The sequence below is a fragment of the Erpetoichthys calabaricus genome, chromosome 16 (assembly GCF_900747795.2).
Source record: "Erpetoichthys calabaricus chromosome 16, fErpCal1.3, whole genome shotgun sequence".
Taxonomy (NCBI): domain Eukaryota; kingdom Metazoa; phylum Chordata; class Cladistia; order Polypteriformes; family Polypteridae; genus Erpetoichthys; species Erpetoichthys calabaricus.
In genome coordinates this window covers 51393767-51419384 of record NC_041409.2, presented here as the reverse complement: position 1 = coordinate 51419384, position 25618 = coordinate 51393767, and the positions used below count along the sequence as shown (strand labels likewise).

Below are 25618 nucleotides of genomic sequence, written 5' to 3'. Positions count from 1 at the left end.
CTCCCTGCGAGGAGCTTGCATGTTCTCCCCGTGTCTGCGTGGGTTTCCTCCGGGCGCTCCGCCTTCCTCCCACAGTCCAAAGACATGCAGGTTAGGTGGACTGGCGATTCAAAATTGGCCTTAGTGTGTGCTTGGTGTGTGTTTGTATGTGTCCTGCGGTGGGTTGGCACCCTGCCCTGGATTGGTTCCTGCCTTGTGCCCTGTGTTGGCTGGGATTGGTTCCACAGCAGGAGTCCCGCCACCACTTACTCCAAATCCCACAGGTCTTTGCGAGACTCCGTTGCTCGGCAGCATTTCCTTTTTTTTCCGCATACTGAAGATGCCAGTGAGTGCTGCGCTGTGTATAACCGCCGCAAGTTCGCGAAGAATAAGATGGACTTGGGCACGGTAGCCTTGGCAGCTGGGGTCATTGGTTTCCTTCGATACTGGGCACTACCGCAAATCAGGTGTGTATGCAAAAAATCCAAAACAATATTTTTTTATTTTTCACACATACTCGTATGATTAAGAACATTGCATAAAAATGTCATGGTAAATGAAATAAGGAGTATTTCAGCCTTCGTTGTCTTTATGAAGTTGGGGGTTTATGCCGTTAGAGGTGATCGTGCGCATTTTTTGTAAGTTCGAGGAAAAGGGCAGCAGCCCCGAGCTTCGCATGTTAGAACTATACAGATCCATAACTCAGTTGTGCAGTTGGTAGCAAACCGTTCACTGGACCGCATTTCATTTTTAGCCGTTGACAGACATTGCACATAGGGCTACAGCTCAGTGTGGCGTAATAACCGAAGCGGCGCACGAAAGGCTTCATCAGAGATCAAGGTTTGCGTGACAAGAGCTGACAGCGCAAAAGTGGGTGCATGAGTGGCTTTCTTGACTGTTATCACTTTTGGTCGAGATAGCCCGTTATTTTTCTGATTTATAATATTTATATCTAATCAGATGTTCTCCGTGGGAAATTACAGACCTTAAAAGTATTCCCAGCCTTGTGGTACCCGCTCTCAGCACGGTAGTTTATTTACTTATGCTTAAAGGTAATAAGTGGGGAGTCAGATCATGGGGCGTGGCCAAGATGTACGCTTACTTTTATTGGTTCCCCACAGTTGTGGTGATCTCGAAACCCCGCCCATTTCAAATCTTCCCTCCAACATTTTGGGTACAGTATGAAGGCATTTTTATGCAATTCGATAAGGAAAAAAATGGCTTATTTTACCCAACTCGTGGTTGTTCCAAGTTAAGTTCTTTGAAAGAAAGTCACAGTCGTAAAATATCACAAGATTCTGGGGTATCTTTGATCCGATTTAAGATGTTCATTTGATCCGATTTAAGATGTTCATTACGAGCTAGTTAGAAACCAGACCTAGATAGGAAGCCAGGCACATGCAATATCCTCTCATGCACCCCGAATCTCTGGTTTAGCTCATCAAATTGGCACTGAGTAGTTTCGTGTTTGCACTTTCTAGTATTTTTACAGATACAGTATAGTTGTTTGATGCTGACTATAACAACTTTTCACACTCTATATCATTGAAGCTTTGTAGGGTGTAGTCTGAACAGTGGTATACCTTAATCAAAAATTGAATTATACACGGCAGTTTATTATGAATTGAATCAAACAAATACTTCAAAATATCGTCATTCAAAGTCAATGGGAACTGCTTGCTGAAAAAAACTGTTAAGTAAATGGATGGATGTATCCACAGTTGAGCAATAAATACTGGTTGGAGTCAGCAGTGCCTTTCTTAGACTCATGGCGTCCATTTACACGCTCACACCTGCACACGCAGTGCAAGAATAAAGACAGTATTTTGCCTGTCCCCTGTAGGATTAAACAGATAACCATAGCAATGTGGCTTTCTTTAGCACTTTTACATAGCAAGAGTGCAGCAGAATGTGTTTTACAGTTAGTTGGAGACAAAGTATTATCTCTATTATAAAAGGAAATCCTGAGACAAGACTTTTTCAAAGAGATAATTTCAAGTCCTGCGAGACGAGACTTTGGCCATGAGATTTTTCCAAGTCAGGCACTCCTCTCAACCACATTCAACCATGCACATGGTCCTCTCATCTCTCATTCATGTGAATGCTTTTGACAGACACAGTTCCTGGGCTCACAGCTCTTATAAATTTCATTTTTACATTTTCCTCACTTTAAGTTCCCAATAAAAGAAGACTTATTATGTCCAAATCTTATTGAAGAATTTCATCACGAAGGGTTATCAACAGAAGAAATGAGTGCACAGGCAACCTTAGCACAGAGAACCGATGAAGTCAAATGAATTAACATAAAAAAATGTTGATTGGTTACACAGAAAATTGGTTAAATGCATATCAATAGACTATGCTGAACCAGTTGGTGGTGATGGTGTGGAAGATGAAAACATCAACTTATAATATCACAAAGAACATCTACAACCGTCAACACCTTCCGGTCTTCCACTGCACGAAATACTGTTGAAAGAAGGATGTATCCAAGAAAGGTAATGTAGTACATCTTCAGGGGATAACATAGACACCAAAGGAGATCTTGATATGCCATTCGTATTAAAATGTTAACAATTTCCCATTAGAATAGCTTTTGCAAAGACAATTAACAAATCTCAGAGCCAAACATTCGAAAAAGTCGTTTTATTTATTAGAGAGAAAGATACGAAATTCAATTACGGGCAGTTATATGTTGTGTTGTCACGATGAAAGTCCCAACACTGATTTAAAATTCAATGCGATATTGACGAAAATTTAATTCAAAAAAGTTTTACAGTAGTTTTACAGTTACTGAAGTTTTACAGTAAAAGTGTAAGTTTAAAAAGTTTTTGCATGTTTAATTGCAAAGCCAAACAGAACAAAATCGTATAACGCAACGAATAACTCTTAACACAACATGAAATATAATTTACTTTCAAATTATTACGTTTTACTTTTTTGATATCATTAATTACTCGATGTAATGTAAAATAGTTAGGTCTATTATGCATATGTAACAATTCTCATGAAAATAATCTGTTTAAATTGAACATCCACTTCCCCATACGTGAGCGGCAGAACCGCAAAGAGGCTAGCGTGTAGTGCCGGCCCGGGGGTTGGCGAGCGAAGTGAGCAGGGGGAAAAGCCCCCTAGTCTAGTTAAAAGAAAAACTACAATGACAAAAGTAAACAGAAAAATGGTCCTAACATATTATAAAGTGAATTAAATTATTAGTGGATTTAGCCAGAAGCTTCTTCCAAGTGTTGACTGTACTTCAGAAACACAGAAAAGCTACCACAAGTGGAATGTCTCATTTCAAATTGTTTGATATTTTTCTTCTTAAAGGATTTAGGTGTTTATGTTGACACACCACCCTCATCGTATAAGCAATGTGCAGAAGTCATTAAAAAGGCAAATAAAATGTTAGGTTATTGTAAAAACTGTTGAATATAAATCAAGGGACGTTAGGCTCAGACTATATAAAGCACTAGTGAGACCACATCTGGAGTACTGTGTGCACATCTGGTCACTGCAGTACAAGAAAGACACAGCAGCACTTGAAGCTGTGCAGAGGAGAGCAACCAAGTGCATCATGGGACTTAGACATGTCCTACTCTGACAGAATCATACCTGTTTAGTCCTGAGCAGAGGAGACTGCGTGGGGACCTAATTCAAGTCTTCAAAATTCATAAAGGCATTGATAAAGCAAAGCCAGAAGAATTTTCCCAGCTCAACTGTGAATCACATACTTGAGGACATCAGTGGAAATTAAAGGAATTCTCCACCCAAAAATTGTATATATATTTTTATATGTTCTAATGTATGATGTCTAATATTATGGTTTTGTGGCATTGAAAATGTAAACTGTTAATGGCTCATTCTTTGCATTAGAAGATAGCATTTGCTACCATATTACCCATGTAATCTGTATAATTTGAGGACTGCAATAAACAATTATTATAACATTTTGTCTCTGTAGGAAATATTTTGCTGGGGGTGTGTGTAAATCGACAGCTAGACTCGATGGGAAAACAGTGGTGATTACTGGAGCAAACACTGGCATCGGCAAGGAGACGGCAAAAGACCTGGCATTGAGAGGTAAAACAAGGACGGGGTGCCGGGCGGTATGAAGAACAAAGGAGCCATTTACTGCTGGAGAGCTGCTGTCCCCACTGTTCGGCTGCTCTCATTTCCTAGGGTTTGTCTGTTGTGGTTTTTGCAACAGTAATAAAAATACATCAAGGATCTTTTCATTAAGATGCGTTAGGTTTAGTAACCCAGTGCCTGTAGTGCTCAGCCTCCATCAGGGGTTTACATGTGAAGGCCGTACCCTTTGGTAACGTCTGTGAGTGATGTCATGGGTCCAGTCTTTTCAAAGTCGGTGCCATGATCTTCAAGGTTGTGGATAAGTCTTTATTTTTTCCATTGTCAATACTCCGAAGTTTTAGGGTTAATGACTTTATGTTAGTTTTTAGTGACTTAAGATTTGTGGTTTGCGATTAGGATTTGGTGCATTAGTTTTGCTGGTTTTTAACTGTGTATTCTCAGTAATGATTTATTCTGCCAGTCATTTTTATAACCTGCCATTTGCTTTCATTTTTATTTTTGCCAAAGAGTCAGATGTTTGTCTCCAGTTCTTCATCCTCACTGCATTACAGTATCTGTCTATAAGTTTAGAAGTAATCTTGTGAAGGCGAATACTTAATCCAAAGCTGAGAACAGCAACTCAGCCTGTAATTAGAGTGTATATACTGTACAGCAGAGGGCTTTCATTAATCTCAAAGGACATGAGAAAATAAAAGACTCCCCTTCACTTAGGCAACAGCAGATAGTTTGCTTATCTAATGGCCGAGGTCATTTTAATAAATGACGGCAAAACAAGAAGACAGTTCAGACAAATCTCACAGCCTCCGGGTCATATGAAGTGGGTGTGCGGTGCGTTTGGGGACAGGCAGGCAGACAAAGGCCAGATCAAGTAACACAGGTAGTGACCACCTTTTCAAAATGTCATCAAGCTTTACACTAAATTCAAGTGAAAAACAGGAAATGAAATAATGTAACGTGCTGACCATACCGGCCTGTGTTTCTCAATGACACTCCCCTAGGGTTATCTCTCCATGTTTATTCATATTTGTTGTCAATTGTACTTCTAGCCTTTTGAAACTCATTACTGTTTAGTCATTGTCACAGTTCTGTAGCCTTGGGTGATTTTTATCTACACTATTGTGTATTTTCAAGTTACTGTCCTCGGGTGATCTTCTGTTATATGATTTTCACAGTTAATTCAAGCGGATCTGTTTTCCTGGGTCGCAGTCTTATATCGAGGAGGGCCTGAGAAGTTTCATTTCATGGTTGGTTACTTTCCAAACCAAATATTCATGTGGAATATCATTTTCTGGATAGTGCTAAAAGTTTACTAGTAGACAGTCATTGGCACTTCATCGAGTATCAATTCCTTTTTTACATCTGATACTGCCAGATGGGCGACAGCCGTTGAGATGCTGCACTGAATTAGGCAGTTTTGTTACTTGATGGAAAGTGGAAAGTTGTTTCTTTTTTCATACTCTGTAGTCGCACCCTTATCCTGTGAAAGGCCAGGTGTGTCCGACTTTAATAGGGTATCTGGTGGGCACAGTGCTTCACAAATGGTAAGCCTTAAAGGGCTAGCGGTTCATTTGAAGACACTGATTAATCAAAATGTTTGCTCCTTTTTAATAGGTCACACTCAGCCTCAGTGAACATGAAGCCAACAACAGGCACATGTCCGGTGAAGTGGAAGTTGGAGGGGATTTCAAACAAACGTCTCATTGTAGTGTAGTGTTAGCACGCTCTGTAAACCCATGATCAGTGCCTTCAGGCACTGCCATGCTACGCTTTAGCAGAAGGCATCAGGAATTTATGTGATGGGAGCTTTTTTCATACCAAATTCTGTTTTCGTTTACATTTACTAACTGAAAATTTTACCAATATGCATCCAACTATGGATAAGAAGGTTTTGAGGACCCAGACATTAAAATGAGTAATAAAAAGATTGAAGCTGAAAAGCATTTGTGATTAACAGGAAAATAAAACGACCTCTGGAATTTGAAAAAGCTGAATACACCTTATTTTTTATTAATTGCATTTAACACTTTAATTATATTGTTATGTGTAGAAGTGAAACAGGACAGTGAGGAGGGCCCAACCTGGCTCCCCTCTCCTGACGTGACGCTTCTCCCTCCCCTTGGCCTGCAGCTTCTGTCTCAGATTTGCGCAAATAAATCACTCCTGCAAGTGATCTATGATACTTAGCACGATGAGAGAAGTTGCAAAATCAATGGAAATGTTCCAGCAAATTATAGGAAAAAAAAACCCAATCTAAATCCGTTTAGTAGTTCTCTCGTTCGCTAGCCAAGTAGAGGTAAGGTACGCCCTGAAGCTAGCGTGTGAGTGAGGAGGGCCCCCCTCTCTTCGGTCCACTGAGTCTCGGATTTGAGCAAATAAATTAGTACCGCAACCAAACTATGATATTTAGCGCAGTGACCGAAGTCGCCAAATCAATCAGAATGTTCACGCAAATTATAGGAAAAAACCCAATCTAAATCTGTTAAGTAGTCTACTCGTGAATAGTGGACAGACAGACGCTGGACTTTATATACTGTATACATTAGAGATAACACTTTTTAAATTTATTTTCATGTAACACATAACACTTCCTCTGAAAACTCAGATCTTACAAAGCTATACATAATGTATGTATTTATAAAGTGAAATGTCAAAAAATAACAGAAAGATTAATGAATTAACAGAATTGTTTGATTCACTGCAAATCTAGGTAGTTAAAACTCTTTGGACAAACCCCGGCCTGTTATTGGAGGTTATATGTGCCATGAAATCCTCTCCTTATCTTTAAGTACATTGACTATAATATAGGTGGGTGCCAGTGGGTGGCTACCAATGAAAAACCAGTAAACAATAAGTTGTACAGTAGCTAAATTTTGCCATTTAGTTGCCACTCACCCTTGAATAACATCTTATCCAATGCCACTGGTAGGTACGTTCATGCTAATGTTGGGCGATTGAACTCGGTGGGCATTGGTGTGTAAGAATGAAGCAATGAACAGTGCTTTGTGTTTTGGGCAGCACCATAATGGGCTGGGCATTCAATTGTGTGCTCAGAAAATAAAGTTATGCAAAGAGCTTTAAATAATATATTCCGATTTGGACAAATGCTTAGAATTTTTTTAGAATTCAAAGGTGTACCTAACTTTATGTATTATCATTCCCAGGGGCCCGTGTCATTATTGCCTGCCGTGACATTGCCAAGGGAGAAGCAGCTGCCAACGAGATTCGCCTGGAGACAGGAAACCAAGCTGTTTTGGTGAGAGGACTGGACCTTGGAAACACGGCATCCATTCGGCAGTTTGCAGAAGCGTTTTTGAAAGGTAAGCCATAAAGCAGACTAGAAATTGATGCTTCTTTATTTTAAGCATTTGTTATAGCATCCTGTGACCCTGCATTGCATTAAGCATGTCTGAGAGTGTTACGTTTCATTTAAATTCAGTTTCATGTGTTATTACATTGTTATATATAACAAAATGGTCCTAATCCCCTCTAAAATCTCACAGTAACATAAATATGGTACTACTCTTAGGAATAGGAGTAATAGCATTTTATTAGTTTTCCTAAATTAGATAGATAGATAGATAGAATTAGCAAACTACTCCTAACTTCACCTAGATTTAGGTGTGTTACAGGGTCATCCTAACTCACTAGAAAATACAACAAACTGGTATTCAAGCAGAGATCGGTACGTATATTCCAGGAAAGGTGGAATATTATGGAAATTCTGGACAACAATGACTTTGTATGAAGGTATCAGTTTGACAGAGATCCGGGACATTACGTGATCGCTTCTTCTATGCAGAGAAGCCATGCGTCATCAACCAAAATGAAAGTTTTGGTTACATAACGTTTTTTGGCCATGGGGAAGATGCAGCCTTGCAGTAGCGATGATGTGGGTATGTCACAACCACATATTTCTTGAATTTTGCACCAAACTTGGAACATACTTACAACGCATGTGGTAATACAGGGTGAGCCAAAAAGAAGTGCCACATTTCAAACGTTTATCCTACAAAAACACTATAAGATAAAATAAATTTCATTACGACAAGAGAAAGGGTATACAAAATAGATTTTTTTCACTGTGTTTTAAAAATGATGTCTTCCAGGTGGTGTCCATCATTAGCGATACACTCTTCGAGATGATTTCTGAATGCTTGCATGACTCGTTCAGCCATTTCAAGGGGAATAACGGCGATTTTGTGGCAAATAGCGTCCTTGATGGCTTCAAGGTTTTGAGGTCGGTGTGTGTATACCTTTGACTTGAGATAGCCCCACAAGAAGAACTCACATGGAGTGAGATCAGGTGAACGTGAAGGCCACTTGACATCGCCGCACAGGGAGATCAGCTTCCCCAGAAATATCTCCTGCAAAACTTACATGGGTCTCCGCGCCACATGAGCTGTTGCTCCATCCTGTTGAAACCAGGCATCCACCACATCCATTTCGTTCAGTCGGGGCTGCAAAAAGTTCTCTAGCATTTCAATGTAATGTTCTGAAGTGACTGTGACTGTTGTAAGGGTCTACAATGCTAAATTCTGCAACAGTGCACCAAACTGTAACACACTGACTGTGCAGGGGTCTCTGATGAAGTTCACAAGGGTTGGTTTCATCCCAGTTGCGAATGTTTTGCTTATTTATGCAACCATTCAAATGGAAATGTGCCTCATCGCTGCACATGATGGTGGCATCTCGATGAACGGTTTGCAGAATGTTGGCGCACAACTCTCTACGGCTCTCCCAGTCTCTCTCAGTGAGTTCCTGCACTACCATCATTTTGTATGAATGGAAATAAAAATCCTCATGCAAAATCCTCCTCAAAGACGTGTTGGAAATGCCTAAGGCAGAAGCGCGCTGAACGTGTAGGAGACAGGTTCTATTTAAGTGATCTCTTGATTCAACAGGCCTGGGTGTGGCTAGTGAAATTAAACTCAGCTTTTCAAAAAATGTGATTAACCACAGTTACTTGATGATTTAACAAGGGGGGTAATTACCTTTTCACATAGGGCCTTGTAGGTTTGGATAGTTTTTTTCCTTAATAAATAAAATTATCACTTAAAAATGGCATTTTGTGTGTACTTGGGTAATCTTTGTCTAGTACTTTCATTTGTTTGATGATCTGAAACATGTAAGTGTGATAAACATGTAAAAAAATAAGAAATCAGGAAGGAGGGCAAATACTTTTTCATAGCACTGTTTTATATATATATATATATATATATATATATATATATATATATATATATATATATATATATACATACACAGTACTGTGCAAAAGTTTTAGGCAGGTGTGAAAAAATGCTGTAAACAAAGAATGCTTTCAAAAATGGAAGTGTTAATCATTTATTTTCATCAATCAACAAAATGCAGTGAATGAACAAAAGAGAGATCTAAATCAAATCAATATTTGGTGTGACCACCCTTTGCCTTCAAAACAGCATCAATTCTTCAAGGTACACTTACACACAGTTTTTGAAGGAACTCGGCTGGTAGGTTGTTCCAAACATCTTGGAGAACTAACCACAGATCTTCTGTGGATGTAGGCTTCCTCACATCCTTCTGTCTCTTCATGTAATCCCAGACACACTCGAGGATATTGAGATCAGGGCTCTGTGGGGGCCATACCATCACTTCCAGGACTTCTTGTTCTTCTTTACACTGAAGATAGTTCTTAATGACTTTGGCTGTATGTTTGGGGTCGTTGTCCTGCTGCAGAATAAATTTGGGGCCAATCATACACCTCCCTGATGGTATTGCTTGATGGATAAGTATCTGCCTGTATTTCTCAGCATTGAGAACACCATTAATCCTGACCAAATCTCCAAATCCATTTGCAGAAATGCAGCCCCAAACGTTCAATGAAACTCCACCATGCTTCACTGTTGCCTGCAGACACTCATTATTGTACCGCTCTCCAGCCCTTCGACGAACAAACTGCCTTCTGCTACAGCCAAATATTTCAAATTTTGACTTATCAGTCCAGAGCACCTGCTGCCATTTTTCTGCACCCCAGTTCCTATGTTTTAATGCGTACTTGAGTCACTTGGCCTTGTTTCCACGTTGGAGGTATGGCTTTTAGGCTGCAACTCTTCCTTGAAAACCACTTCTGGCCAGACTTCTCCAAACAGTAGATGGGTGTACCTGGGTCCCACTGGTTTCTGACAGTTCTGAGCTGATGGCACTGCTGGACATCTTCTGATTTCGAAGGGTAATAAGCTTGATGTGTCTTTCATCTGCTGCACTAAGTTTCCTTGGCCGACCACTGCGTCTACGATCCTCAGCGTTGCCCGTTTCTTTGTGCTTCTTCAAAAGAGCTTGAACAGCACATCTTGAAACCCCAGTATGCTTTGAAATCTTTGTCTGGGAGAGACCTTGCTGATGCAGTATAACTACCTTGTGTCTTGTTGCTGTGCTCAATCTTGCCATGACATGAAACTGTCTTCCACAACCTCACCTTGGTAGCAGAGTTTGGCTGTTCCTCACCCAGTTTTAAGCCTCCTACACAGCTGTTTCTGTTTCAGTTAATGACTGTGTTTCAACCTACGTGTGACATTGATGATCATTAGCACCTGTTTGGTATAACTGGTTGGTCATACACCTGACTAGAATCCTACAAAATCCCTGACTTTGTGCAAGTGTACCTATAAGAATTGATGCTGTTTGAAGGCAAAAGGTAGGAACACCAAATATTGATTTGATTTAGATTTTTCTTTTGTTCGCTCACTTTGCATTTTGTAAATTGATAACAATAAACATTATTTATATTTCTGAAAGCATTCTTTGTTTACAGCATTTTTTCACACCTGCCTAAAACTTTTGCACAGTACTCTATATATATATATATATATATATATATATATATATATATATATATATATATATATACAATATATATATATATATATATATATATATATATATATATATAATGTGTGTGTGTGTGTGTGTGTGTCCTCCGGTGAGTTGGCACCCTGCCCGGGATTGGTTCCCTGCCTTGTGCCCTGTGTTGGCTGGGATTGGCTCCAGCAGACCCCCGTGGCCCTGTGTTTGGATTCAGCGGGTAGGAAACTGGATGGATGGATATATATATATATAGTATATGTAAGCCACTTTCTATCCATCCTCCAGTTACATTCAGTTGAGCACATTCAGCGTTAGTGTTTGTGATGCTCCATCTGTTGTGTCAATGTGTTTTGTAATTCACGTAGCAATAACAAGCATTGCTTTTTCATTCCAACAGATTGTGCACTGCTGTTAAGAATCATGTAGCAAATCGAACACTATGACTGAATAAAGAAACAATTAAATAGAAAACATAAGAAATAAAATAACAAAATAAGTCACTCAAATCCATTAAACATTATGGTGATCTGTCCTCATTAATAAAGCAAAAGGTAATAAGGAAAAAATTGTGTAAATAAATAACTAATTCCATTGAGATCTATAAAAAGGGAATGCTGGCCTCCCAGGAGTTTAAGATCCTCGTGGTCACACCAAGAGCTACTTACAGTATTGTTGTGTGAAGTCAGTGGGCTCCAGTTAAAATGGCTGTTCCTCTGTCAACCTTTTTTATTTTCTAATTATTTTTGCACTATGTAAAATCCCCTTTATTAGGCTATTGTGTTGGATATATGTGCCATCACTTGCAATGAAAATTGCAAAACATTTTGGTATTACACACTATTAACGACTAGAAATTGACATGTAGAGACTAATGCCTTTGAGTGAGTGTCACACTCTTGAATTCATTTCAATTAGATGATGTTTCTGCACTTAGTTTTAATTGTGAGAACAATAGTCCAAGATTTATCATAGACTGATACAGCTAATGAGGTAATGAATTAAACAGTTATCTAAGCTTTTTATTTAGCAGAACTAGGGGGCTTTGCCCCCTAGTCGCTTTGCTCGCCAACCCCCATGCGGGTGCTACGTGCTAGCCTCTTTGTGTTTCTGCCGCTTGTGTATGGGGAAGCGGATGTACAATTTAAACAGATTGTTATTTTCATGGGAATTGTTACATATGCATAATAGAACTAACTATTTTACATTACAGCAAATACTTAACCATATTAAAAAATAGTAAAATAATATAATAATTTGAAAGTAAATTATGTTTCATGTTGCATTCAAGTTTTTCGTTGCGTAATACAATTTCGTTCTGTTTGGCTTTGAAATTAACACAAATATTTTTTAAACTTATACTTTTACTGTAAAACTTCAGTAAAAACAATTTCTTTAATTAAATATTTGTGAATTTCGCATTGAATTTTGATTCCGTGTTTAGAGTAACATCGTGACAACGCAACGTATAACTGCCCGTGAGAGATTTTCATTTCTTTCTCTCTAATAAATAAACACTTTTTCAAATGTTTGTCTCTGTGATTTGTTAATTGTCTTTGCAAAAGCTATTATAACGGGAAATGGTTAACATTTTAATACAAATGGCATATCAAGGTCTCCTTTGTCATCTAATGTTATCCTCTGAAGATATACTACATTACCTTTCTTGGATACATCCTTCTTTCAACAGTAATTCAGCCGATGGAAGACTGGACGGTGTTAACAGTTGTAGATATTCTACAGGATATTGTAAGTTGATGTTTTCATCTTTCACACCATCACCACCAACTGGTTTAGCATTGTCTATTGATACACATTTAACCAATATGCCGTGTAACCAATCGACAATTTTTGCGTTAATTCATTTGACTTCATTGTTTCTCAGTGCTAGGGTTGCCTGTGTACTCATTTCTTCTGTTGATAACCCTTCGGGATGAAATCCATCATCAATAAGATTTGGACACAATACGTCTTCTTTAATTCAGAATTTAAAGTGAGGAAAACGTAAAAATGTATAAGAAAAATGTGTCTGTCAAAGGCATTCGCACGAATGAGAGGTGAGAGGACCGTGTGCGTGGTTGAATATGGTTGAGAGGAGGGCGTGACCGGAAAAAATCTAATGGCCAAAGTCTCAACTCACGGGACTTGAAAACATCTTCCAGAAAATCTTGTCTCATCGCAGGATTTTTTTATATAATAGAGAGATGTGCAATAACTGAGGTACTAATATTTAAAAGTGTATGTAGATCCATGGGCAGCACGGTGGCGCAGTGGGTAGCGCTGCTGCTTCGCAGTTGGGAGACCTGGGGACCTGGGTTCACTCCCCGGGTCCTCCCTGCGTGGAGTTTGCATGTTCTCCCCGTGTCTTTGTGGGTTTCCTCCGGGTGCTCCGGTTTCCTCCCACAGTCCAAAGACATGCAGGTTAGGTGGACTGGCGATTCTAATTGGCCCTAGTGTGTGCTTGGTGTGTGGGTGTTTGTGTGTGTCCTGCGGTGGGTTGGCACCCTGCCTGGGATTGGTTCCTGCCTTGTGCCCTGTGTTGGCTGGGATTGGCTCCAGCAGACCCCCGTGACCCTGTGTTCGGATTCAGTGGGTTGGAAAATGGATGGATGGATGGATGTAGATCCATGCTTAATGTGATGGCTGCCTCCAGTTTGGTAACTGCTGACTTTTCAGTTGTTTTAAGACATACTAAGTAGTTTTAAATCTATTATTCCATTTCTTTTTTCTTTAAACTGACAGAAGAGAAGAATCTCCATATTTTGATTAACAATGCTGGTGTGATGATGTGCCCTTACTCCAAGACAGCGGATGGCTTCGAGATGCAGTTTGGTGTGAACCACTTAGGTATGTACGGTGGCAACAGATTGTGGGATTTTATTCAGCAATGTGCAGACCTGCATAAGAGAGAAGGCCGTTTTGTCTAGCAACCTCGTTTGGTAACGTCCTCCAAACATTTAAGCAAGTGTAACAATATACCGCTTTTCCCATCAATTTTATGTTGTAGCCCTCATTTACTTAAACTTAGGCATGGACAGTTGTAGTGCAGTAGTGTGACGTCCCCAAGGACTCCATTATAGCTCTTTAATGTGCTACGACAAAATCAGACATAATTTATGGACTGACTTCTATGTGGGTCAGTGCTCAACTTGTGTTAAAGTGCATACAATGCAATAGTAAAGAAGGAAGAACAGCAAGTGCTCTGAAATGCATAAATAGAAGAGAGCCTAATGTGTTCAATATCTCATGTTTGTTGGACCACGACAGAACTGAAAAAGCAAAGAGATTAGGGCTGAACTCACCGTACCAGGAAAATGAATGTGCAGTCGTCAGCACTACCAGGCTGTATGTGAAATGGCTGTCAAAATGCGGCGAGCTTGGGGCACTTTGGAAATCTGAACCTCTGCTGAGAAGTCATGAGGAAGTCTCTGACTCTCCATGATGAGTCAAACAGAATTTTGTTTTAAGGCACAGGGGAGTTCTCGTGTGCGCGTGAGTTGACAGTCAATGAGCGTTTACCTGAAAATGGAGTGGAGAAGACGCACCAAGCAGGGCGTCTCTCTTTGGTGCCCAGATTGCTGCTGAACTTGCCATATGTGTCTGATGGCACATTATTGGCTGTCAGACTGCATCAAGCCTGGGATACTCTGTAAGTTTAAAGCTGTGCTGACAAGTGACGCGGTTGTGTAATTTGTCATCCTCTGTGATTCACCTTCAAGGCCGCAGGATCCAGCAACTGTGATTGTGTAGTGCAGCCTGCTGTCCAACTCGGAGTCATGTAGTGTGCTGTCAATCTTAGATGTGGTGGGACAAAAAACAAGCATAAAAGAAGAATTACTGCAAACCTCCTGAAAGCCACAAGAGAATCGAAGCAGCAGAGTGTAAAAGCCCCACACGACGAGCAAATTTCATTAACCTCAAGACACACCACTGCAAGGACAGGCTGTACGAGGATCCATAATTTTTGGTTTGGGTAGTTTTACTTATAATTTTGCACATTTGCCCAAAACCTTTTCTTATGGGTTGTAGTGTAAAATTTAAATAGGGAACTTAATGTGAAACAAAGCAATATCGTCTATAAATACAGTAATAGCAGTTGTTTTACTTCTATTAGCTCTGGAAGATCGGGTCTAAATCTGACTCAAGTCATGTTGTGTGGAATTCACACATTCTCATCTGTGTTGTGTTTTTATTCAAGTGTTCCCTTTCGTACCCCAGAGATGTTAGGGTCAAGCTAATTAATAACTCTAACCTGGGAGTGAGTGATGTTGCATGCAGTGTGTTGACTCCTGCCTTATGTACGGTACTCCCAGGGTGGGTAGTAGACTTGCAAACATGAATTCGACTGAAAATAAATGGATGGATGATTGGTTGTAAAGAAAACAAAAAAATAATCCAACAATGCAAAAATTGCTGTGACCTGATGTACTACCTCTTATCTGCCTCCATATCACTCTTCAGCCGCTAAGGCCACAGACTCTTACAGTTGGTCGAGCACAATGATCTTCAGTTGGAATGGAGTCCTGATTAGACAAGAAGACCACCTCTGTCTCTCACCTGAATTCACCAAGACTAAAAACTAACCTGAAAGACAGTCATGGGTTCAAAATGACTGCATCCATGTCAAAGTGTTGAAGCCCAGAGAAGTGAGATACATGAAAATGCAGGATGACCTTTTTTTTTTTTTTTTCTCTGCACCTTCATAAGTCCAAACGTGAACTCTGTTCATAAATGCTCCGTTTCTCGTCTGTGCTTCCCCTGGTGTGATTGCTAAAGCTCTGGCGACACTCTTTTCTTTAACCAGCATAATCTGAGGTTTGCTAAACCAACTTAACTGAAATGTGGCCAGTGTTGCAACAGTCATATATGAGGCTTGTTTGGCATTGTTTAGCAAAAGGGTTACTTCAGTTTTAAGTACAGAATGTGGCAGGCAATTGCTGGCAGGATGGAAGACACATTACATTGATTGCAAGTATTGATATATTTATTAATTGTGTTTCCTGCAGGTCATTTCCTTCTCACATACCTGCTCATCGAAGCCCTCAAACAAGCTGCTCGCTCCCGGATAATCAATGTCTCCTCGCTTGCTCATGTCTTTGGACGCATAAAATTCCATGATCTTCAGAGTGAACAGAGCTATGATGGAGGGCTGGCCTACTGCCAGAGCAAACTGGCTAATGTGCTTTGTACGCGAGAGATGGCAAAGCGCTTACAAGGTATTCACTTCTGCCAGTGCTGCCGGGCACCATAGCGTAAGCATGGACTGGGCCTTTCATGTTGTTGCACAGAAGTGCAGAGGGTTGTTGTGTTTTCAAAGTAGACTGACATGCTATACTAATTATACAGTCAGGTATTGTTAAAGACTCAGAAATACTCTAGGACCTTGGTTAGATTTCCTCCTTTAAATAGCATACAGCAGGGGTAGGCAACGTCGGTCCTGGAGTACCACAGTATGTGCAGGTTTTTATTCCAACCCAGTTCCTTAACGAGAACTCAATTATTGCTGATGAAGCACATATTGCTTAAGTGACATTTTAATGCTTCATTTTAGTGGTCTCGCTTGTTAAGGTTCTCCAACCTTAATTGCTTATTTCAATCTTAAACTGCTGCATTCAGTGTTTTAATTGCTCCTTATTAGCAATAAGATGTAAAACAGGGGTAGGCAATGTCGGTCCTGGTGAGCCGCAGTGGCTACAGGTTTTCATTCAACCCAATTGCTTAATTAGAAACCAATCATTGCCAATCTCAGACCTTATTTAATTTTATGGCTTGTTAGTCTGTGCAATGTAAGGCTTTTATATCGTAGATTTTTTTCCTTTCCAAGGATATCATCCAAATGATTTGAAGCCTAAAACAGATCATTTTCAGTCTGTCACATTTTTCTATTAAGTGTTTTATTAAATCAAACCGTGCATGATGAACACACACAGATGTAATTGGAAAAAAGCTAGCTGGAGAACTGCTGGCTGCTTTGTCTTTTACATCTTATTGCTAATAAGGAGCAATTAAAACACTGAATGCAGCAGTTTAAGATTGAAATAAGCAATTAAGGTTGGAGAACCTTAACAAGCGAGACCACTAAAATGAAGCATCAAAATGTCACTTAAGCAATATGTGCTTCATCAGCAATAATTGAGTTCTCGTTAAGGAACTGGGTTGGAACAAAAACCTGCACATACTGTGGCACTCCAGGACCGACGTTGCCTACCCCTGGCATACAGTATCATAGAGGCCATGTTGCTTTTGTCAAAAAGGAATACATTCAGTCAATTAGTACTACTCAATGGCTAAAGGTGATCACACACCATGGGATCAAGCAAGTATCTCCTCTAGCAATCAAACCAGGAACAGGCAGGCACAGAAACTGGACAGTTGGATTGAGAGGTGGTGTAGTTTAGTGGTTGCCAAGTTCAGTCCTGAGGGCTCCCCCTGTGGCTGCGTATTTTTTCTGTTTCACATCTACTCATCCAGTTGTTTTCTCTCTGTTTATGATCTCATTGTTTAATTAACTGTTTTTTATTTCTCTTTTCTAATTCTGCGTTCTTTTTTGTCATTTTCCTATTTCTTCACACTTTTTGCTGTCTTAATTATATATAAATGTCTATGTGTGGAAGTGTGTGTCTGTCTGTCTGTCTGTCTGTCCAGCACAGAAGCTGAAAGAAAGCGACTCAGTTGCCAAAGTGAAATCACTGAGGAGAGAGAAACTAACTTAGCCGCTAATGCACAAGCGATGCGAGTTTCTGGGAGCGCTTACACAGCTAGTAGCCTAATAATGATGATGACGAGTAAAGAAAAATGAAGACAAACGACACTGAATACTGATAGGCTGCAGCTCTTGGAGAGTTAGACACGTCATTAGTGAATCACAACTTAAATAACCACAACTCCAGGAAAAGTGGAATGAACATGATGAAAACCTTAAAAATGAAGATATAAAAAATTGCCTCCATTGTGGCAGACGCCTGGAGAAGGGAAGAACCGAGAGAGAAACAATATCTCCCCTGGGACACGAGAGGGCAGCCACCCTGGTTTGCATCGAGGCCACAGGATCAAAGCTTGGAAGCTCAACCCTGTTGGGGCCCGTGGCCACCGCCAGGGGGCGCCTGGACATTTGTGGATCCCAGGACGGCAGTACTAACGCCACACTGGGGAGTGCTGCCAGAAGGAGATCCTTCCGGGTGCCCATGCAGCACTTTCGCCACACTCGGGACAAGTGGCCGCCTCATTCCATTCAGAGAGCTAGAGTCGGGAGGTGGAGGAGTGGAAGCGGCGAAGATAGAAAGAGAGAAAAGGAAAGGGACTGAGTCCTTGGTGATTTGTGCACTGTGTGCTAAAGAAAAAGAAAATAAAACTGTGCTTTTGGGACTTGTGTGTCGCTGAGCCTGTCTGTGTCCGGGTTAGGGGGCTGTCCGACCACTGATATTCCACACCATGTAACATCCCATCAAAAAAAGAGTCAACCCAGTTTTGCCAATTCAGGATTGACACCCAGACAGGCAAACTGTGAACTAACAGCTTGCTTTCTTAAGGTACAGGGTGACTCCAGTTAAAATAATTCAGAAGCTGCTTGGGATAGAAAAACTGCAGCCACAGCGGGGTTAACTTGGGCATCACTGGTGTAGTTTATTGGAGTCAAGCCTATACATTCACATGTTGAAGAGTGAATGTGAATTTTGGCACATTAAGATTTGTCACCATCCTCGTCAGCACCACTTCCTGCAGGTAGCAAGGTCGGTAGCTTTTGTCCTGGCTCTCCACGCAGTCTTATCCCTAGACGTGTCCTCTAATTAGTCTTTTTTTGTCTGATCATTTCTGATGACTTCCCACCATGTCTTCTCTTTTGCTTACCTCAACCTTTAAACTAAACACATTCTTTATTCCAGAAATGTCATCTCTTCTCAATATGGGCCATATAACCCTAGTTCTTAGTACTTATTTTTAATAAACTGCACTTACTTCCACACTGCTTCTTTGGTAGTGACATTTTTTGCATTTTCTACACCTCTGTGACATCCAGTGTGATTTTATTATGGTGTGCTGGCCTGATTACATCACTTTTAGGAAGGTCCACCAAATCATCAAGCTAATTCAAAAGACTGGCTCAGTTATGGGACACACTCTGGACCCACTATAGGTAGCAGTGGAGAACAGAATGGAGACAAAAGTGGTGGCTGCTATGAATAATGCTGCACATCCTCTCTCTGACACACCAGCATTAAAGAGTTTTTGTCACTGAATTATTCAGTAAACTTGAGTCAGGTAGCGCTACTGTGGCTCCTTTAACACTATGGACTTCGTCTTTCGGCTGCTCCCTTTAGTGGTCGCCACAGTGAATCATCTTCTTCCATATCTTCCTGTCTTCTGCATCTTGTTCTGTTACACCCATCACCTGCATGTCTTCTCTCACCACATCCATAAACCTCCTCTTAGGCCTTCCTCTTTTCCTCTTCCCTGGCAGCTCTGTCCTTAGCATCCTTCTCCCAATATACCCAGCATCTCTCCTCTGCTCATGTCCAAACCAATGCAGTCTCGCCTCTCTGCCTTTGTCTCTCAACCGTCCAACATGAGCTGACCCTCTAATGTCCTCATTTCTAATCCGATCCATTCCTCGTCACACCCAATGCAAATCTTAGCATCTTTAACTCTGCCACCTCCAGCTCTGTCTCCTGTTTTTTGGTCAGTGCCACCGCCTCCAACCCATATAACATAGGTCCTGTAGACCTTCCCTTTCACTTTTGCTGATACCCGTCTTGTCACAAATCACTCCTGACACTCTTCTCCACCCACTCCAACCTGCCTGCATTCTCATTTCCACCTCTCTTCCACAATCCCCATTACTCTGTACTGTTGATTCCAAGTATTTAAACTCATCCACCTTCACCAACTCTACTCCCTGTATCCTCACCATTCCACTGGAGACTTCAGAACAGACAGCAGAATTAAGCTTTATTGTGTGGCGCACATACAGACTCATCTCAGATGGAACAATGAGCAAACAACTAAAAGCAACTCTTACATTTATTACAATTCTTATCACACAAGTCATTATTCATCCTCATCTTACTCCTAGCATCCCATTGCTCTAGTCCTGCCTCTAATTGATTCCACCAGTAATTCTTAGTTGAGGGGGACCCCACTCTGTCTATCTTACCTGTTTGATGAGGACCATTCTGGCTTGCTACTATAATTTACAGCCAAAGAGTTCACATTCCCTCTCTAAGCGAGGGGCCCATCTTTCTCCAGCTCTCCTGCACATCTAACCTCTGGCTTAATAAACTATTAGTGATTTCCAGCTCATTCAGAATAATAAAAAATACGTAAGCATAAGTGTTTTTAATCCTAACTCTTACATCTTAATGCTTAGTAAAATATAGTGTCTACTTTTCTCATGTGCTTATACTTTTCTAATACATAGAGATTACCAATTTTAAGAATACAGTTTTCTGTATTCACTGGGGCCGCTGCAGATCAGAAGGTTTTCTTCTTTTTTATTATTCTGTTGTATTTTTTAAGGGGATTGTTATTGTTTGTTATAATATTTTTATATTTGTTTGAGTTTGTGTTAAAGCTAAATTTCCTTTGGGACAGATAGTATCTATCTCCATATGTCCTCTTTCCTTATCCAGTTGTTGGTGACATTTGTACACTAAGTCTCTGCATTCTCATTTTTCTGCTCATTTTGTTCTCGATGACTTTGTCGCTACACTGCTTAGCATTTGGACTTAGAGTGTGCTGTGCTCCCTTAAGCTTTCAACCTCAGGGTCATCCGTGATTACACGGCTCATACTTCACTGTTTTGCAATCTTTTACTTATTTTTCAACTGCTGCTTTGCATTCTCTGCCTTGACACACTATGGAACCCAATTACTTAAATTCAGATATTTGATTACGCTGCTTTCCAGTTCTGTTGTTGATCACCATCATCTCTTGTCTGCCATCATTTTTCAGAGTTTTGGTTTCTTAGTCCTGCTACTGAGTTTCCCCCTTTCTAAACAGTTCTGCTGTTTAATTATGTTCTGCAGGAATCTTTGACATTATGACCAACTGCTTCACCCCAGTTGATGACACAGAATGTAATTAGAGCTGTACACATATGAATCTGGATTGTGTGTGGCAAAATTAGATGTAATCCTGCATGCAATACACGTTTTTGTCATTCATTTCATTTTAGCGTAATTATGTCAGTCAGTCAGTCATTGTCCAACCCGCTATATCCTAACACAGGGTCACAGGGGTCTGCTGGAGCCAATCCCAGCCAGCACAGGGCGCAAGGCAGAAACAAACCCTGGGCAGGGCGCCAGCCCACCGCAGGGCACACACACACACCAAGCACACACTAGGGACAATTTAGGATCGCCAGTGCACATAACCTGCATGTCTTTGGACTGTGGGAGGAAACCGGAGCGCCCGGAGGAAATCCACGCAGACATGGAGAGAACATGCAAACTCCACGCACGGAGGACCCGGGAAGCGAACCCAGGTCTCCTTACTGCGAGGCAGCAGCGCTACCACTGCACCACGTGCCGCCCGCGTAATTTTGTTTTATGCCATAATTAAAATGAAAGCAATCAGATGATTAATTGCTTCTTAGTATGGCACACATTTCTTTTTATGACCATGCATCAGTCATACCCAAAATTAAATGGAATCAGATGGCCAATTATCATCAGGAAATGAAGTAATGGGTGTCAACAATAGGGGCAGGAGGTGTTCTGTTCATGACTGTGTGTTCTCAATTGGCATCAAGAGACGAACTGAAATCAGAAAATGTTATCTCTTACTCCATACAGCATTGATAACAAAGCAGTTTGCTCCTGATGACGTGGGACTCCTGAATGCATTAATTGACGAGGCCAGAGCTTGAGCTTCATTTGCTGCTGGACTGCTGTGATCAGGTCCTCTGCTGCTCAAGAACATTCGCAACACACCTAAGTAACCGTTGTCACTCATGGCTGTTTTACTTGATCAGCATCAGCACCTGTCAAATGTTTAACGAAAGTGCAGATGAAGAAGAAAAATGTGACAAAAATGAAACTATCTGGTTGTTACAAAGGGTGGGAATAAAATATACATGGTTTGGTTTATGTTAAACCAAAGCTTGGTGATAGCATTAACACAGAAAGTTGTTTCCTTATGTTTTCAACAACAGCAAAAGTACATCTCTTACAAAAATCTCTTATTTCACTGGAACGACTGTTACCCCTATTGTTGACACAGATCGGCCGTTTGATTTTGTTTATTTATATATACATATACAAGGGGGCTCCGCCCCCTGCTCGCTTTGCTCGCCTACCCCCGTGTTTTGAACCCGTGCCCGCTGGGCAGCCACGTGTGAGGATGACGCACGTTTAATATGGAGCGTTCGCCTGTGTCACTCTGGGGCCCCCCACTGTTAAAATGGAACTCCGTCCGTACTATTATGCGGTGCATTGTGGAGTACGGGTCCGCCTGCGCTGTGTGGTGTGGACGTTTAACTGTCGTCGTTTCTGCCTTTATATTCTGTATCTCGATGTGCATGTGTTTCGTGCCTAGGTTTTTTTGAAGCTGTTGCATTTCAGTTTTCATCATCTGTAACTCGCTCTCCATGTGTTTGTCCCCGTTCTTTAATCCCTTTATAAAGTTTTACTTCTGACCCCGCTTTATCCTGCTTGCGGCATGTCAGACGGTTCGTAGTCTTTCTCGTTTTACTCTGGGCAGGGGGGCTAGGGGCGCGTTGCCTCATTTTTTATTTCTGTTAGTGGAGGGGGGCTTTGTGTGTCGTGGGTCTGAATTCTCCTTTTTGTGTACGTCCCGTTTCGTGTGCTATGTCCGTAGTCTGTCCCGTTTCGTGTGCAATGGGCTTTGTGTGGCGCTCGCGTCTGACTCCTTTTTTTTTGTGTGCTAGGGGCGCGTTGCCTCATTTTTTATTTGTGTTAGTGGAGGGGGGCATTGTGTGTCGTGGGTCTGAATCATCTTTTTTGTGTGCGTCCCGTTTCGTGTGCTATGGGCTTCGTGTGGCGCTGTGTGCCAAGGGTTTGTGTGGCGCCTGCGTCTGACTCCTTTTTTTTGTGTGCTATGGGCCTGGCACATCATTTCTTATTTTCCGTTGCTTGGAGGGGGGCTTTGTGTGATGCCTGCGCACTACGTCTTTTGCGTCCACGGCCCATGTCCCTGCGTCCATATCCGGTTTACCATTCTCGTTTAGTAATATGGATATAAATCCAACGTCCGTCTGTCTGTCTGTCCTCTTTTCACGAGAGAACTACTTAATGGATTTAGATTTTTTTCTATAATTTGCTTGAACATTCCAGTTGATTTTGCGACTTCTCTCATCGCACTAAGTATCATAGTTCACTTGCACTACCGATTTATTTGTGTGAATCTGAGAGACACGCAGCAGGCCGTTTGCAGGACTTTAGGACTGGGGAGCTGGGCAGGGCCCTCCTCACTCCCACGCTAGCCTCGTGGTGTTCCTTACCTCCGCTTAGCTAGCAAATAAGAGAACTACTTAACAGGTTTAGATCTGTTTTTTTTTTCTATAATTTGCTGGAACATTCCGGTTGATTTTGCAACTTCTCTCATCGCGCTAAGAATCATAGTTTGCTTGCAGGAGTGATATATTTGCTTTAATCCGAGACGGAGGTTGCTGGCTGAGAGGAGGGGGAAGCGTGACATCAGGAGTGGGGAGCTGGGCAGGACCCTCCTCACTGTCCTGTTTCACTACTACGTGGGCGGAGCCGAGGGGGACGGCTAGTGTAATATATAAGGAAAACTGAAATTTCAAGGTCAGGTTCTAATTACTACTCAAGGTGACAGGAGTGTGGTGACATGTTATTGCATGTTGATAAGCATATGCAAGTAAGAATTTCACTGTACTGTGCTCATGTGACAGTAATGACCCTCTAAACCTATGAACCTGTTTCATTTTGGTATGACTGACACATAGCTGTGGAAAGAAACGCAGTGCGGCCCAAGCAGACTGTCAGTTCAATGTAATGATTTGGCTTTGCTTTTAGTAAATGCATGTTTAATGCCTAATTGAATGGGCATGAATTAAAAGGCAATGTGTTTTTTATTTAATTATTGTATTGACTGATTTTTTTTATGACTTATTCATTATTATTTGTGCCTAACTTAACTAGTTTTTCTTTTCTTATCACTGTTTCCTTGACATCTTGTAAAGCACTCTGAGCTACATTCTGTGTGTGAAAATGTGCTATAGAAATAAATGTTCATTCAATTCATTTAATTTATTTTACTTTTAATGATGATGTGAAAAAAATCTGACCAAAATGAAACACCAGACACAAATATTCATTGCTTTTTGGATTGCATTTCATTTTGGCACGGCACATTCTCCATTCACGTAATTCTCCAATAGTTAATCCATTATAAAGGAACTGAGGTCATTTTAAGTTAGGGTGCACTTTATGTCGAAACCCACTATAAATATATAAGCTTACAGCTTGTTGATCATATGACTCTCTCTCACTCCACAGGAACCAGAGTGACTGTGAATGCGGTGCACCCAGGCTACGTCCACTCAGAGCTGGTGAGACACTCCACGCTCCTGTCCCTCGTCTGGCGACTCTTTTCTTTCTTTATTAAGACCCCCAAAGAAGGAGCACAAACCAGCATCTACTGTGCGGTGGCCGAGGAGCTGGATTCTGTCTCTGGGGTCTACTTCAGGTATAACTCAATTTCTCCCACCACAGTTTTTTTTTTTTCGTTGACTCATTTCTCAGTTCAACAAAAAATGTGATATGTGAGCATTTTGGACCCTTCACCCCAGCTGTATGTGCTATAAACATCTGACATAAACTGGCCACTTTATTTATTAAAAAATAATGGGAAACCCTAGTCTTTTATTACCTGAATGGGATTTGCTCCCATATCTTAAAGATCTATGTACCTGTGAATCTTTAATGTGTTGTAAGTCAGACCTTTTTACATGTTGGGTATTCTAAATGTCACCATAAGTCGCTGACAGTGAGAAGCATCACCCTTATTGCAGGTTTAAGGTGATGGAAGTGCATCACTTCAGTCCCCACCTGTGTCTCTTGGTGAAGGAGACTGAGCTGGACAGACCTGGCCTTCCTATCCTCTACATCATTTTCTTGATAATTTTGGGGGATTCACCATCAACTTCTACTCAGCTAAGAGATGAAATTCCTACAACAAATTTCCCAGAGTGGGCCATGCGTAGTCTGATACTCCTAATCTGTTTTCTAGTACTCTACTTTTAGAGCAGCACTGAGCACACACTTTTCAGTTGTTACAGATAATTCCATCTATTATCCAACCCGCTATATCCTAACTACAGGGTCACGAGGGTTTGCTGGAGACAATTGTTACAGATAATTCTTCATATAAATTATTTATCTCTAAAATGGCTCAGATGACCACATTAAAACAGAACAGACTTCTCCTAACACTGTCCTGTGATTTCTTATGCAGTGACTGCCATCCAGCTTTTGTGGCACCTCAAGGACGAAATGACAAGACAGCACAAGAGCTTTGGGACGTGAGCTGCAAGCTCCTGGGAATCCGGTGGACCTGAGTTTTTTTGTTTTTTTTTAATGATGAGTTCTTGGACTGGACATGGAAAGGTTGCCAGTTCAAGACAGTTGCACAATTAAGATTTGTGATCTGTCCGTTGTTTTGGATAAAAGTTAGCTATATACAGAAATGTAAATGCTACCCCTGCTTAATAAACAGATTTGGTTTCTAA

At 41.0% G+C, this 25618-nt stretch overlaps 1 protein-coding gene across 1 annotated transcript; it reads left to right on the top strand.

Annotated features, from left to right (window-relative positions):
- Nucleotides 1-293: 293 nt before the first annotated feature.
- rdh12 (retinol dehydrogenase 12) lies at nt 294-25618 on the top strand. The gene is made up of 7 exons (XM_028821936.2): nt 294-446; nt 3941-4059; nt 7230-7385; nt 13651-13755; nt 15915-16124; nt 24387-24576; nt 25345-25618. Exons 1-7 carry the CDS (start codon nt 373-375, stop codon nt 25445-25447), a joined length of 957 nt encoding a protein of 318 aa, XP_028677769.1. The 5' UTR covers nt 294-372; the 3' UTR covers nt 25448-25618.

What these genes read in the sequence shown, in the direction of transcription:
- rdh12 (XM_028821936.2), top strand. Translation starts at nt 373, where the DNA reads ATGGACTTGGGCACGGTAGCCTTGGCAGCTGGGGTCATTGGTTTCCTT. An exon ending in TGGGCACTACCGCAAATCAG is followed by an intron (nt 447 to 3,940) that starts GTGTGTATGCAA and finishes TTGTCTCTGTAG; the next exon opens with GAAATATTTTGCTGGGGGTG. An exon ending in GTTTGGTGTGAACCACTTAG is followed by an intron (nt 13,756 to 15,914) that starts GTATGTACGGTG and finishes TGTTTCCTGCAG; the next exon opens with GTCATTTCCTTCTCACATAC.